The following is a 16832-nucleotide window of genomic DNA, read 5'->3' on the forward strand; positions in this document are numbered from 1 at the left end:
ATTAAATTCTTTATACAACATCGAAACTATTTACTTTTTTAATGAGAAAGTAAATGAAGATATCGATTAATATTTTTAAATAAATCAATAAAATATGGCTGAAAATATATGCGAGTAATGAATTAAATACGCACATATGTATTAATCGATAAACATATTGATATCGTCGAATATGTCGCCAAATATATCGATAATAATGTTGATTAAGATTTCGGAAACATTCAATCAATACATTAGATTTATCGTTAATCATCCATGCATATCGATAAATGACTCTAAATATTTCGATAAATGGACCGATAAAAATATTTTTAGGTGGTTGTCAATAATGCGCACAACTAAGTGACTCTTAAGATCCCTATAAAGTCTTTGCGTATCTACTTCTTGCTCAATAAGTAAAAAAATAAGTACTGTATATATTTGCTTTTAATAATCTTTTACCTTCTCTAATAAATTTGAAATTACCTTAACATTTTGACAATATTTTTTCTTTCCTTCTTCTATTTTCAGACAAAGGCGTACTCATGGCACCATCGCCACCCAAAGATGCACCCGGCGAAATGGGTAAACCGGTAGTATTACCCACCAATATGACAGAAGAAATGAAGAAAGCTGTCGATGATGGTTGGGCGAAAAATGCCTTCAATCAATATGTATCCGATATGATATCGGTGCATCGAACATTGCCAGATACGCGCGATGCGTGGTAAGTGAAAACGAAAAAAATTTTATTTTTCAATTCGCATTACAATAACATACCATTACCGACCATTATCTAATCCTTATTCATATTATTACCGTGGCGGTTATCATTACCCTTAACATTACCAAGTATTACCAATACCATTATCATTACGATTGCAAGTACCATTACTAACAAAAAAATACCTTACCATTATTGTTACCGTTTCCGTTACAATTACCTACAACTACTTGAGGACCATTACCAATGCCATTATCCTCGCTATTACCATTACTCCTACTGTCACCATTTCCGCCACCATCACATTAACACTACATTAGTATTTCCATTTTCATTGCCAGTATTATTTATATTCCAACTAACATTGCCATTACCATTACAATTACCATTACTATTACAATTACCACTACCCTAAGCATTGCCATTTTCATTGTCAATAACATTACTATTACAATTAGAATTACCATTACCATTGCCATCAAGTTGAAGTCAATCACAAAGATACAAAAATTTGTTCAGTGCCTCAAAACTAATTCGCATCACTGTCACGTGCCTTCGAACACTTGTTCGTGCACGCGATCCTGCCCCTGCCAGCTGCCAAATTCCTGCTTCTTCAACCACACCACATACTAAAAAAAAACTTAAATAAATAAAAATAAACAACAACGATTTATTTAATACATATACTTAATATCTACATAATCTATTTTTATCATTGCACAGGTGCAAGGAACCCGGCCGCTATCTAAAAAATCTTCCCGCCACCGATGTCATNCGTCACCATTTCCGCCACCAGCACTACTACCACTACCATTAACACTACATTAGTATTTTCATTTTCTTTGCCAGTATTATTTATATTCCAACTAACATTACCATTACCATTACAATTACCATTACTATTACAATTACCACTACCCTAAGCATTGCCATTTTCATTGTCAAAAACATTACTATTACAATTAAAATTACCATTACCATTGCCATCCAGTTGAAGTCAATCACAAAGATACAAAAATTTTTTCAGTGCCTCAAAACTAATTCGCATCACTGTCACGTGCCTTCGAACAATTGTTCGTGCACGCGATCCTGCCCCTGCCAGCTGCCAAATTCCTGCTTCTTCAACCACACCACATACTAAAAAAAAACTTAAATAAATAAAAATAAACAACAACGATTTATTTAATACATATACTTAATATCTACATAATCTATTTTTATCATTGCACAGGTGCAAGGAACCCGGCCGCTATCTAAAAAATCTTCCCGCCACCGATGTCATCATTTGCTTCCACAATGAGGCGTGGTCGGTGCTGTTGCGAACAGTGCACTCGGTGTTGGATCGTTCGCCGCCAGAGTTAATTAACAAAGTCATACTGGTCGACGACTTCTCCGATATGCGTAAGTTGCGTGCGAACAATTGGCAAATGCATGTATTTCTGTTCGCATTGGTATGCTGCCGCGCATGCGCGTGTATGCTTTGCATTTTAATGCAGCGTTTGTATGCGCGGTGGCTACCAAGCAATTTCCAACATAATTATAAGTTTTTCTTCCATTTATGGTATTTTTCTTTTCCGTTTTACATTTTTGCCGCTCTCTTAATGTTTCATCATATCCATTGCAGCACATACCAAACAACAGCTGGACGATTATTTTGGCGCCTATCCAAAGGTGCAGATTTTGCGCGCCCCCAAACGTGAAGGTCTGATACGAGCGCGTCTATTGGGCGCACGTCATGCCACAGCGCCGGTGTTGACGTACCTGGATTCGCACTGCGAGTGCACCGAAGGTGAGTGGGAGTGTGAGTTATTGCTGTGTGTGGGGGGTGGACGAGTTTTACACAAGCATACATACATATACATACATGCATGCTTAAAGAAGTGTAGCAAATTTGAAAAATATTCGCCACAAAAATGCTATTTGCATTTCATGCATTTGCCACTTTGCTTCATTTAATGGTATNCTTTTCCGTTTTACATTTTTGCCGCTCTTTAATGTTTCATCATATCCATTGCAGCACATACCAAACAACAGCTGGACGATTATTTTGCCGCCTATCCAAAGGTGCAGATTTTGCGCGCCCCCAAACGTGAAGGTCTGATACGAGCGCGTCTGTTGGGCGCACGTCATGCCACAGCGCCGGTGTTGACGTACCTGGATTCGCACTGCGAGTGCACCGAAGGTGAGTGGGAGTGTGAGTGATTGGTTTGTGGGGGGGGGGACGAGTTTTACACAAGCATACATACATATACATACATGCATGCTTAAAGAAGTGTAACAATTTTGAAAAATATTCGCAAAAATGCTATTTGCATTTCATGCATTTGCCACTTTGCTTCATTTAATGGTATTTTTCATAAGCAAAATTCAAATAAACATTTAAATTTCAAATCTAAATTCATTTATTTGATTTTAATCACTTTTTTGTAACCGCAAATCTGCAAACCATCGCGCCCCATTTGAGGCCGCAACACTAAATGCCATAGCAGACTACCGGCAATATTGCTACCCAGCGCCAATCAGCACTAAAGTTTGGGTTAACCAATTCAATTTGTGCATTGCCTTTTTTTAAGTTTTTTTTTTAAATTTCACGCCACAAGCCAACTTCAAAAAGATTTGCAATATCTCTAATTAGAATTCCATTTAAAAAAGAACTTCGTACTTAATTGAAACGCAATTATATGCTTCAAAATTTTTGAGTCATTTATGTGTGTATATTTAATATGGTTATTGACCATTGAATTCTTTGTGGCGCGATTATCAACTCACCCATGAACTCGTCCACGAATAATACGCTAGCGTGCAGCTCAATTGTATTTAAAATTTATTTTGATTTAAATTTAGTGGGAATAGAATCATAAAGCAGATTCCAATAGCGCCCGGCGAGTAAGCTCTGGAGCAGCCGATTGAAGCAGTTATTAGCTTGGGGGGTTTATGTAAAGTCATTCGTAACAACCAAGAATATCTGTAGGGGTATTCTCTGAGTCTTGCAAAGCCCTTGCACGGTGCACAGATTGCAAGGTAAAAACCGGTTTTCGTATGGGACAGCTTTGCAAACCGTGCAATCCGTGCACCGTGCAAGGGCTTTGCAAGACTCAGAGAATACCCCTAGTGTTTTATTTAGAGTATTCAGCATTATTGTATTTGTAATTGTGGATTTAATTTAGCATAACTCAAAGAAAAGTCACATGCAATTCACTGACGTATAGATACAAATTCTTTCAATAATGAGTCAACATTAACATCCAGATTGCGATGAATATTGATAGCCCATTGTGTGCTCTTTCTCTGCGCATGCGTGCACATGCATGATGATATTCATTCCATGATGATATTCAGACCACGTAAGGAAAAATTTCTGTAGAAAAAACGGAGATCTAAAATTTTGCTCATTGTTAATGAATAACAAAGCCCAACAAAAAAAAAATAAAAAATTTGGTACGGAAAATCGACCCGTTCTGCAATAGAGTCGGACTAGAGAATGTAAGAAAAAATACTTCTTTAACTAAGATACAATAAACACACCTTTTCTTAATATTTCTGATTATACGAATATTACTGAGCGCCCATATTAGGTTTTTGTTTTATTTTCAAATAGTGTGACGATTAAACTGTTGTTATAAGTTGCAATATTCGTTTACCCAAAACTGTAGATACGTGGTGAACGCAAAAGCGGGATGATTTGGTAAAGCTGTTTTTGATAGATTTGCGGTGATTACGAAACCGTAAGCATAAAGTTTCCATCAGCTCTAGATTTTGAAAAAAAATGAGGTCGAAGTGTCGAAAAATATTTTAGAAGCTCGAGCAAAGAAACAAAACGAAAGCTTATATTCTATAGGACCTATCTGCAATCTTCACAAAAATTACTTTGTGATGTTAGAACCCATCTGGGACCTACCTGTCATTACTGATGTTAATTCTGGCTTTGAAATTTAATGGAAAATTCTTCTGTCAACCGTTATCCAAGATCAGCATTAATATCACCGACCACAGTTAAGACTTATGTAGGTGGATTTTTATATCGGGATCAAATTTTTGTGAAGAGTGCAGATAGAGGGTAGTGAATACAAGCCCTCGGAAAAGTGATAGAACCTTCCTTTCTTAAATTAAAGCTATAACTCTCGACTACTATCTTAAATATGTATTTGAAATTTTAAGATATTTTTTACCATTATTATCTTAAACTAAATTATGGCAAATTTTTAAGTATATTTCCCTCCAACAGGGGGCATTAAACTCGCAAACCGCCTCACCAAAATCGCCCCCCGCCCCCTCCTCTTCCCTTGAGGCCGGCCTGCACGAGAGGAATATAAGGGGTCTTATTGCAATAGAAAAATTTATAAGAAAAATAATTGATTTTTTGGAAGGAAAGTATCTAATCCATTTTCTTTTAAGAAAAATCCGAATTTTAGTAGGAGGTGTAATCGATTTTAGGAAAAGTACTAAATTGTTCCAAAACCGTCAGTTGTAGATAATTTTTGTACTAAATAAATTTTTGTCAAAAATAATGGATTTAAAAAAAATAGTTCATTCCATCAGTTGTAGACAATTTTTGTATTAAATAAATTTTTGTAAAAAATAATAGGTAAAAAAAAAATAGTTCATTTTTAATAAGACTAAATTTTTGTATGTAATGAAAATATTCGATTTCAATACACGACAAAAATCAGTTTTTTAAGTCATTTTTTTGTAAGAAAAATAATCGATTTAAAAAAATTGTCCATGCTCAATAAAAACTCTATAAGAAAAATAATACATTTTTCATGAAAAATCTGGTTTTGAAAAGATATTTTCCACAACAATTTGAGTCCTTTTGTAAGAATAATGATCGACTCAAAAAAATAGTCGTTGATTAATAAAAGCACCAATTGGTAAGTAAAAATTCGACTCAGATTCTATGTTTATTTTTATTTTTTTGTAGGAGAGATAATCGATTTTTCAAGAAAAAATCTTAATCTGAACCAATTTTTTTCCTAATTTCCGATAAGTTTTTCCTTTTTGAAGGCCATATAAAAATCTATTCTAATAGTCGTTTGTTTTGAACGATCGATTTAAATAGTAGTCATTGCTAAAAAATAAAAATTTGTTAAGGAAAGTAATCGATTTTCAAAAAGCAATTCTGGTTCTAAATTGATATTTTCCGAAATAAACGGTAATTTTTACAAAATTAATCAATTGAAAAAAATGGTCGATGCTCAATAAAAACACTAAATTTTTTTCAGGCAAAATAATCAAAGAAAGAAAGAAGAAAGAAGCAAAGGAAAGAAATCATCTTCTGAATCGATATTTTTCAAAACAATCTTCTTCTTCTTTATTGGCGCTGTAACCACCTAATCAAATTTCACCAATTCCTAAACAGCACGCCAGTCGTTTCTCGTCTGTGCCAACTGACGCCAATTGTAAATTCCAAATGAAGCCAAGTTGTTCTTCACCTGGTCTTTCCATAGCTGTGGGGGCCCCTCTCTTCCTCTGTTACCACCATCGCGACCCGCGTTGAATACTTTCAGAGCTGGAGCGTTTCTATCCACTCAGAAGGATATGGCATTCGCTTTGTCCTCCTTCACCACCAGACCCATTCGCTTTGCTTATCTATCTAATCCCGAGAAGGTAGAAACAATCGGTCATCCGCTATTTTGTAGAAAGGATAATTTTGCACGCAAACTTTTTTTAAATGAAGGCTCTTTGGACCAAAAGCGGATTTGTGCCCCATTCGATATTTTTTACAAAAAAATCGGTTATCGATTCCAGTGCTGTTCTCTATTTGTTCTTTCTACGCTCCTAGGGCGTTCTCTGATGGTGCTTATTCCAATTTCTAATAAGGGTTTGGGGCCTATTGGTATTGTTAGTAAGCATGTCTGGCTCTTCGTTGGTTTCTATGCCTCTATGCCCCTATGGCCCAGATCCCAGGCACAAAAGACCCTATCGTTTGTCGCCAAGGCATTTAGTCTAGGAACTCAAGAACCATAACGATTTAAATTGATGGAGCTCCGCTTGGAATACTTGGGAGTTTACCCACAGGTACTAAGACCTTTGATCTGACCCTAAACATGCTGGCCCCCAAATTTGGTATTTTTGCGGCGCCTGTATTCCAAATTAGAGGGTGCAACGGGGAGTATTTGATGGTAATAGTGATTCAGCTTTCCTTGTTCTCTAGTTCAATTTTGGAGTTCTTAGCAAAGTAAATAGTTCTGTTGATCTCATCCACTTGGTATCGGATCAGGGGTATCGCAGACCATATTGTGTGGTGATGCCACGTTTTCTTTTCTGCAACCCTTTCTGGTGAAGTTCGCTGTTGAAAATGCCCATAAGTTGAGAACGACTAAAGGAAGAAAATAAACAGCTGCTCCAGGATACCATCTGGAACTGCCTTTAAGCAAGTTAACTGGTTTAAACACATGTGGAGTACCGCGTTGCCTCTGTCTTTAAGTTGCCGAACGAAACTCAAACCAAAAATCTAGATCCAAGGTATCCAATCTAGTGCACAGCCTCGTTAAAATTATAGCGGCTTGCATTCGATTTCGAACGAATAAATATACCATCCATCAACGTGTGTCATTTATTCGATTTTCAATAATATTTTTCACATACTCAAGTTGCATACTGTATACCGAGTTCTAAAAGTACTACATACAACATACGAGTACATTTATACATAAGTATGTGCGAAGTATGCTATAAACTTTTGATTATTTTGCTGAATTATCTTGCGAAACTTCAGCTTTGCTGTGATTTATGCATAGCAATAGAAACTTTGCTAAGTAAGCAAAAAAAAATGTGAAATGTGATTGCAACGGAAAAATAAAATAAATTTCAATAACTTCCGTAGATAGAAGACCGAGCATTGGAAAATTACGGAAATAAAATTTACAACCCACCTCGTATGTAGAGCAAAACAATCTCTTCTAGGATTATGACTTAAAATGATAAACTTAAAATTCTTTTACCAGTTGGAGAGCGAAAAAGGGGGATACAATTTCAATTTTTACTTTTCAATGATTGATGACCAGCAGCAGCAAGGAAACAAAAGTGTATGCGCATGCTTTATACAACCACAGCAGAGGCAGCTTAAAACTTGATAAGCTGCAGGATATGCCATCGTGTGTGGCAGCGTGTAATATGGATGCGCGCGGTTGAGTAATTTATTATGTAAGGACCCTACGCTCGTTGCTTTCTGCAGCGGTCACTTGCTGTGAAGCAGTGTTGATTTTGGTAAAGAAATTAATGTACCTAACGAGGTACAGAATTTGTACGCAAAACACTGGTTATGTACCTAAATTAAGGACTTATTTAGTTCAATTCGAAATAAGTTCAAATATCACAAAAATGTAGGAAATTAAGAATTTATTAAGGATATTCGCCTTACAAAAGGCTTAGTTGGAACTTTCGTTTTTATATGACTGTTACAGGGCCGCTCTGGCTAATTTTGCACGAAGGTCTTACAAAAAATGGTGCGTTGCTCTTAATATTTAGAATGTTTTTCAAGCTAAAATTTTTTTATTATTTTTTATAAAAATATAATTCATACTGGAACAAATTCCATATAAAACATACTTTCAAACTTTTTACTTTATAAGTAAGCAGCTAAAAAATCACATTGTTTTTTAATATTTTATTTGACGGCATTTTGCACTTTTTTCCATATAAACATGCGAGTATGCGCAAAACCGTTAGCGCGAAAAGTTTAAAAATGAACGCCAGTTTTCCTTAATTGCCCTATTTATATTAAAAAAAGTTTAAAAGCCCTCAACAAAAAAAATATTAAAAATCAATGCAGGATTTTAGCCTCTCAATTTGCACTTATTTCACAAAATTTGTTGTATATGGTTTTTGTTAAAGTATAAACCACATGTATATATATATATATATATTATAAAAAAGTAACAAAAAAATTTTAACGTGAAAAATATTGTAAATATTATAACCACAACATCATTCATCCACTTTTAACCGCCAGTGTATATATGTAAACATATATCATTTTGCTCGCGCTGCAAAGCATTGGCGTGCTATTCGAGAGATCCGGATTCGAATCCCCGGTCTGCGAAATTTTTTTCTCTTTCAATAAATTTTTATTTTTTTTTATTTAGTTTCCTTTTAATGCTTAGATTTTATTCTGTTAGAAAATAAAATTAGTTTCTTAAAAAAAATTCTTTTTAAAACAATAAAATCTAAAAATTAAATTTAACTTATTTGATGTATCTTTTTCTTTTTATAATAAATTTTTTTTCTTTTTAGATAAAATTTTTAGATTTTATTGTTTAAAAAAAATTTATTTTTGGAATTTTATTTTCAGATTTTATTTTTTGGTAAACTAAAAATGAGGAGGTGTCTGATTTTAAGGCTTATATTTTTTTTAGTTTCATTTAATTTTTAGAACCTTTTTTTGTCTTTTTTATAAATTTTGTTTTCTTTTTGAACATAATTTTAGTTTAGATTTTAGATTTTATTGTTTTAAAAATAAAACAATTTTCTAGAAACTGATTTTATTTATTGTTTTATTTTTTTTAGATTCTATTGTTTTAAAAAAAAATATTTTTTAGTTTCACTTAATTTTTAGAAACTTATTTTGCTTTAATTTAATGTTTTTTTCTTTTTAAACTCAATTTAATTTGTAGATTTTATTATTTTAAAAAGGTAACAATTTTTTAGAAACTTATTTTATTACTTTGTTTTTTTAGTTTTTTATTTAGTATTTAGATTTTATTGTTTTAAAAAGAAAAATATATTTTCTTAGTTTCCTTTAATCTTTAGAAACATTTTTTTTCTTTTTTTAATTAATTTTTTTCTTTTTAAATATTTGGAAAAGGGGCTTATCATATGATCGTTTGTGCGGTTGTGGCTTATGTCCTCCAAAAAACTACAAAAAATGCCATACCGCGTTTTGACAAAATCTAAGTTTTGGCCAATTTCTTTACAGTCGTACGTCTTTGAAGAGGAATATTTCACGAAGGCCCGTTAATCATTTATTTCGGCAGCTGAACGTGTCTTTGGCGTTCAGGTTTAAGCTAAGAATCTAGCTCTTAAGAAAAATCACAAGAAATATATTTCATTATCTTTTGTTGCTTGAGAAAGCACTTTGCTTTTTCTGTAAATTTTCTTGAAGAAATAAATATACGATCATTTTTTTCTTGAAAGCTGCAAATTGATTTAAGAAATTTTAATAGAAACAAGTAATTTTTAGCAAAAAAAAACCGACTTCAACTCCCATATAAAAAAAAATATATGTATATATATATATCTCAAGATCCACTGATCGGATCTCAACCAGATTAGTATGGGACCACCTCTGAGTCACTACCTTTCCGATGCAAAAAGAATTATCGATTAACATACATAAAAAAAAAATAAAATAAAAAAATATTCCGACGAACTGATAACCTCCTTCTTTTTTGGAAGTCGGTTAAAAAAATATTTATTTCTCATTTCTTGTGCGCCATTTCATATGAATTTTCTAGAGAGCTCAAAACAGCCCTTTAGCTAGTTTAGGTCGCAACGTTACTGTCGATGTGACTCAGTTAAATTTTGTTTTCTTTTTTGTTCTTTAAATTGCAGCTTTTACTAAGCATAAGTATTAATATACTACATAAATTACATTAATTTATTTTTCTTTTTGAAATCATACCTAATTTAAAGCGGTTGTACTTGATGTACCTTCTAACTGAAATATGGCCGAAGAACCTACAAAATCAACACTGGACTGAAGTGAAAAGCATTTGATTTGTTTCCATTTTTCTTTTTCAAGCACATGTTAGTTGTTGGTTTTTCGGGATAGCGGTTAGCTCCTTAGTCGTCAATAGCTTTGATGTTTTTTGGTTAAATATTGTTTGCTATTTTTTATTTATTTTTCATCTATGTATTTTTAACTTTTCTCCCACTGCTAAGTAATGGCATTTCCTATTTTGTGCTCATTCGCTTTGCTACTAAGTGAGTTTCTTTATGGCATTCGTCACTTCCCATCTTCTACTTAGTTTTCCCTCAAATTTTGTTAAATTTATTATATTACGTCTTATTTTATTTTGCGCACTACACTCTGCTTACGGTCATCTCTTTGGTTAGTTCGCGCGGTTCAAAAGCCGCATAATGACGGTAGAGCATAAAGCTTTCGCAAAAAAAGGAAATGTTCATGCATTTCACCCTGTGTACCCAAAACAATTTCACATAAACAATATCAGTGAAACATAGTTGCAATAACAATAAATTTTCATTATTTTTTCTATGGAATTTTTTCTCCCAACCCCTCATTCGTACTGAAAGCTTTAAATATTTCTCGTAGTTATTTGTATTGGGGTTACGTGTATCAATACCTTTTATGTTACCAAGCACAAATTTTAATAAATCGAATACTTTGTTTCATTTGTTCATTTTTTGTACTTATTTTTATTTCAATTTCTACTTTCTCTCCTTCCACATAGGTTGGCTTGAACCCCTGCTCGATCGTATCGCTCGCAATAGCACCACCGTCGTTTGTCCGGTCATCGACGTTATTGATGATACAACATTGGAATTCCATTTCCACGATTCGGGCCTAGTGAATGTGGGTGGTTTTGATTGGAATTTGCAATTTAATTGGCATGGAGTGCCGGAACGTGAAAAAGGTCGACGAGAGGTGAGTGGTAAATGAATGATTACGTTTAAAAATAGGATGATTGCATATACAAAAAAAAAGTAAATACTTGAAAAGTAAGAAAATTCGGTGAACATTGCATTAGCTTATACTACGAACATGAAATTTTGTGTATGATACCAGTAGTGGGATTCGGAAAATCAATACCGCTAGTTTTTATAGCCCAAAATCTAAAAAAAAATAGCGCGCCTAACAACATCCCACAACTAGTTACATCCCAGATTTGGTTGATTACACACTGTATCTGTTAGTTCATAACTGCGTAATCTTTCTGGTCGCATTTTTTACCCTTTCTTGAAAGATATAAGCCAAAATGAAATTTTGGGGAAAAGTTTTAGCCCAGTTTTAGGCTCAGTGCCTATTCTATCAGTGATGGGTTCGCCTGCTTCGTAAACGAGCAAATTAATCGCCTTAAGTTATGCCACATTAGCCCTTAAGCAATTTTTCTTACTTACATATTATTATTTTATTACATCGTGTTTCTATGCGACATTCACCGTCGTGATTGCTGAAATGCTCTAATCAGGCTCTTTACTCTCCTTTCCCTTCGAGCTACAACTTTTCGCCAGATACCATTCTCATAGACTCATGTCAGGTGATTTTCCGGGCGTGCCACAATAAAACAAAACGCAGCTAGTAACCTCAGAAACGTTGCATTAATTAGGTCTTACAAGCCCGGTCCCCAATAAGTACTATTCTCTGAACCAGAGGTATCTACCTTAATAGCCTAATACAACTTATGTCGAAAAATGGATTCGAGGTCGATAGAGAATTTGCTTATATGTAACCTCATTTGGTATGGAACGTTTCGGAGAGCTCCTTTCCCATTTATCCCTATTAGGCAACCCCACCCAACCACACATAGACCGAATTTGTCCATAGTGTAACCAGATGAACTCTTCTAAAAAGTTTAGCAGCGGCATAAAGTAATCTGTTGGTCCTGTCAGCAAAAACGCTGTTTCGCTGTGACTATACGTTCTGAGCCCAAGACGACTCAAGGCATGAAGCGAAGGCAATCACACCGATGCCGAATTTACACTGGTCAGACGTTGGCGGTTTACTTTAGTCTTTCGCACAAGACGCTTGAGAAGAGCCCGCACTCTCAAATCAGCGCAAATAAGTTCTTCCGGTGCATATTTTCCAGCATCCAGTTCTCGACTGGCGTTCGTATTCATTGTTGTTCTTGCAGCGTCGATCAGCTAATTTTTCAATCGTTGCCGATAAGTTCAAATAACGGTAGACCCTCCAGCTTCTCTTTCCAGCTGTAATATCCAAACCGTAATTGGACCGGAGTTACGCGGGTCTTTCGAGTCAGCTGACGCTCTTTTTATGCAATGGTTGAAAGTTAAACTACGGTGACAGCACTCAAAGGTGCGAGAGTTGGTGAAGATGGTGATAGTCTCTCTGTGAATATTGGCAATTGACTGTCCATATAGCGTCCTGTTCAGTGGGTGCAACATGTAGTCCTGGATCTGGTCCTTCAGTTCATAAAATTGTCTTTTGACGTGCCTAGATGGAGGACTCGTCTTGTCTTGGTTACACCGCATCAGTTCAGATGGCCGCCATATTTTTTATCACAGGAATTCTTTTTGGACTTAAAACCCTCTGTAAGTTATCTAGCTTTTTGATAGAAAATTTCAACATCTCAAGAAGTTTGTAACTTACATATGTATCTCGAGCTGTACTCTTTTAAATAATACCCTCCTAAACAGCCTAAAGCTTTTCCCCCCGTGCGCGGTATCCTTTGCACCACAGCCTTGAGCCAATCCCAGTTAGCTTGGGAGAGGCATTTCACCACAATGGTTTCATTTTCCGCTTTTGATTTTCCGAGGGCATACCAAGGGCCTCGCCCGACCCTGGCTTCACTTCTACCGTTAGTATTAGGCTAGGGCTTCGCGGCGCCAGAGGTCTGCATGGCTGATACCGACTTCTTCTGTCGCTGTCTTGCATTGTTCGCCGCAACATCAGAATTGGGCAATGCCTCACCAGTAACCGCCACACTATGACCGGAAGAGTCATTGGGGCAAGGATTGGTGAGTGTCGCCGCAGTTTACTTTCTCTTGCACCAGATTTAGATGCCGGTGTATCCACCAAAGTCCCACTGGCTTCTGGGGTAACCTCCGTATACCTGGGCCGCTTACTGGGCGCAGCGAGAGGGTGAGGTCGGCCATTCCGGCCGATTCTTCCTCCTTCACCTACTCTTCTGGGTTTGTGAAAGAGGACCAACTCCGTCCCACATCCCATCCAAGAGATAAGTCCTCTTTCGACTCTAAAGAGGAGAGGATTGGCGTTACCTCCCCCCTCTCCTGTAGGATGCGCTCCTGATCTATGACGCGGAGACTTTGGCAATGGTTGGTGCCACTTGGACTATTATTCAAAAGTTGTGCCATTACCGTTATTTACAGTTTTGTCCCAAACTGCCAGGGTTGGTGGGTATTTCAGGGGATATTTTTCCTATCATCCTCCTACTTCCCGAGACGCACGCATGGCTTTCGAGACACGCACCCAAATGGATTTTAGTCGCCCTTTACGACATGCATGCCTTACTTCGGGTATGATCTCGTGCCTAGCCCGTAGGCCAATTCCTTATCTCACTCGCCTAAACAATTATCTGCTTAGCAGTAGTTTTTTCCAGTATTTACTGTTTGCTCAAACTACAGGACAGTGCATTCCAACATTGCGCAATGAAAATCAGGGTTTCCTAAAAATATGCAAAATCAAATACTAAAATATGCAATTTAATATCAGTGAATCCTGAGTGAGTGTGAGAGGGGAACTAAAAGACTAAGCAAATGTCATAGATTAAAGTTGAGCTTATCAATTTGCATAACTAATACCACTGCAGATTACTTTTGTAGTAGAAAAAGTTAAATTGAAATTCAAATCTCTAACTTGCCTTAACATTGGCGGCACCTGAATAACAGCTTATAGATACATAGTACATAAGCATAAATGCACATATATATCTGCCACGCAAGGCGGATATCTTCGAATGGAAAAAGGAAACTCATATTACAGCAAAAACTACGCAGATATCAAAATGTAGGCATCCGCCAAGGCAAGCTGTCACCTTCCTGAAGTGTTGGCTGGATACAAGGCTTCTTGACTGCTGACTGTAGAGACTGTAATAACCGTTAACACAAGTGTGTATGTGTTTAACATTTATATATTTATATATATAATTATATAACACACACACACACATAGGTAGATCGGATATTAATTTAAATATACATATGTATACACAAGTCTTCCCTCTCATTACCACCCACTTCTCTGCATTACAGGAAGATACTGCCTCTTTTTGTCGTCGAAATACATATATTTAGCAGCGAAGTCGCGTAACGTTCGTTCTTCACCAGCCCCAAACAGTTAGGCTGCCGAGTTAAAAAGGTTGCTTCTTTTGCAATTGGCAATGACAATGTTGTTACGATTCATACAATTTCCATTTCATTGTAAGCACTAAAACGTGACAATTTTACAAGCGTGACAAACATGTAAAAGTTAGCAACACACGCAAAAATAAATATGTAGATGAATACCAACATACTCGTAGTATACATACGGCTGCAGGCGCATATTGAATGTGTTGAAATTTTTATGTATTTATTTAAAGGGTGTTGCTTCAAGGATGCATGGGTATTTTAAATTGAAAAAGGACTATCTAAATGTGTGCTTAAGTGGAGACAGCTATGAAGCAAAATGTGATACTTTGCTGTATAAACTCCACGACAACCGTTGAGAGCTATTTCCAATGAAAATAAATTTTAAATTTTCCTAAAAACCCAGGGCAACTTCTTAAACATTCTGTTCTTGCTCTTATATATGCAGGTATGTAGCTACCACATCTTGCGAATATGAGTCAAATTTGACTGGAAATACCAATTTCATGACCATACCAGCTCCTGCACCACTTATCTGGGCTCAAAACTATCCAGGTGGCCCCAAAGATTAAACAAAAGTCATAAGAGACGTTTAAGTAGGAAAACATTGCGAACGTACGCCATTACGGTATTTCAGAAATCCTCTCAAATTACTTTCCTCTTAAAAGAATAATACTTTGCTCTTGTTGTTCGAAATCTGCCAAAGATTTGATCAGTTATGTACATTTCCACCATTTTTGCTATTTCGTTCGCATAGCATGTTCGCAATTCCCAACCAGCTCATGAAATATCAAACTGAAAGGGCTTACTGCTTGCTCCGTCATAAAGTGTAACTACAATGGAATGATTTCTGTCACTGATGCTGCCGCTGTAATGGCTTCGTGAGCACTTCGATTTAAGTTAACATTTTGTCTACTGAAGGAACGTTAATGAACACTCTAATTTTTGGAATTCTCGACTGGCTTTTTTTACTAGTCATTGTTTTTGTTTTATGCGAATGATTCTTTTATGTTTGACATTTTAATTGCAGTCCAAAAGAGTACTACCGAAATCACTTATACGTCGTTTATTTCCTATTTAAACTCCCGCAAAACCGTCAAAAAGTAATTCTCCTTCCGCCTACCTTCCAACATTTAGCTTTACTAAAAATTAAATTTTTTTCCACTTTTTGCAGACCCTGTTCGGATATTTTGATCGGTTTTGAACTTGAATTCTTCAGTCGTTTGCAACATTCCGTTGAATTTATTCACTACTCTATTCGTTTGTGTCCAAACTTCTTAAGAACAAAGGTATATATCTCCTCTTAAAGAGCAACACCACTCTAGAATTTTGGAAGAATCGATTTTTTTGGCCTTACTTTCGTAGTGGTTTATACAATTTAAACCTTTTTGAGACCGTTAGTGGTGTTACCTTTTAATGAAGACTTTGCTAATAAGGGGGATAGGTGTTGAAATGAAATGGAAAAAGACAAAAGTTGCGTGAGGTATCAACGAAAATCTTTTTTTTTTGAAGGGCGGGCCGTGAATGCCATTTTGGTTGGGATATAACATCGTTTTAACGCCGAGGCTTTTTAGATGGCCCAGATCCGAGTGGTCAAATTATCAACAATCTGCCGCATAGACCCTGCTCAATATTGGCAACGATCTGGGTTGACTTTAAGGGCATCGCTCGATTCCAACTTATTGTCATAGATAAGAAAAATTTTACCAGAGGCACGATCTTGACGGCTAATTCACGTCACCTCTGCGGTAACCATATTTTATTTTATTATTATTATTGTTAGGCAGAGGCCACGAAAACAGCATCGCCGGCAGAGGGCGCTAAAATCTACCCGCGGCAATTACAAAACCCTGTATACATGAGATAAGTTTACAGCGTTTGATATTCTCCTACCTCTGAGTTCAATCGTTCTTCTACCTATCCGTCTATCAGTGCAAGTTTGGAGCTCGCACTATGGTTTTATTTTAACTCAGTCAACTGGTTTAAGATAATGGCTACTGCAGAATCCCCTATTCCTTTCCTTTGCTAATTTCAGCTTGGCTCAAAAAATGCCACCATATCGAAGTCTGTAGTGGTTCCTATCTTCTCAATTGTCGATATTCGTTAAATTTCGTTATTGCAG

General features: G+C 35.9%; 1 protein-coding gene across 3 annotated transcripts in view; it reads left to right on the forward strand.

Annotated features, from left to right (window-relative positions):
• Pgant9 (polypeptide N-acetylgalactosaminyltransferase 9) overlaps positions 1 to 16832 on the forward strand; it is a 112022-nt gene that overhangs the window by 54744 nt on the left and 40446 nt on the right. For all 3 annotated transcript variants that reach the window (XM_017617969.1, XM_017617972.1, XM_017617970.1), the window contains exons 3-6: positions 511 to 706; positions 1935 to 2104; positions 2721 to 2885; positions 11116 to 11309. In XM_017617969.1, coding sequence (XP_017473458.1) covers positions 511 to 706; positions 1935 to 2104; positions 2721 to 2885; positions 11116 to 11309 — 725 coding nt within the window. The remainder of the gene's footprint in view (positions 1 to 510; positions 707 to 1934; positions 2105 to 2720; positions 2886 to 11115; positions 11310 to 16832) is intronic.

The sequence above is a fragment of the Rhagoletis zephyria genome, unplaced genomic scaffold, assembly GCF_001687245.7.
Source record: "Rhagoletis zephyria isolate East Lansing unplaced genomic scaffold, Rhagoletis_zephyria_1.1 Rzeph_scaffold_01532, whole genome shotgun sequence".
Lineage (NCBI taxonomy): Eukaryota > Metazoa > Arthropoda > Insecta > Diptera > Tephritidae > Rhagoletis > Rhagoletis zephyria.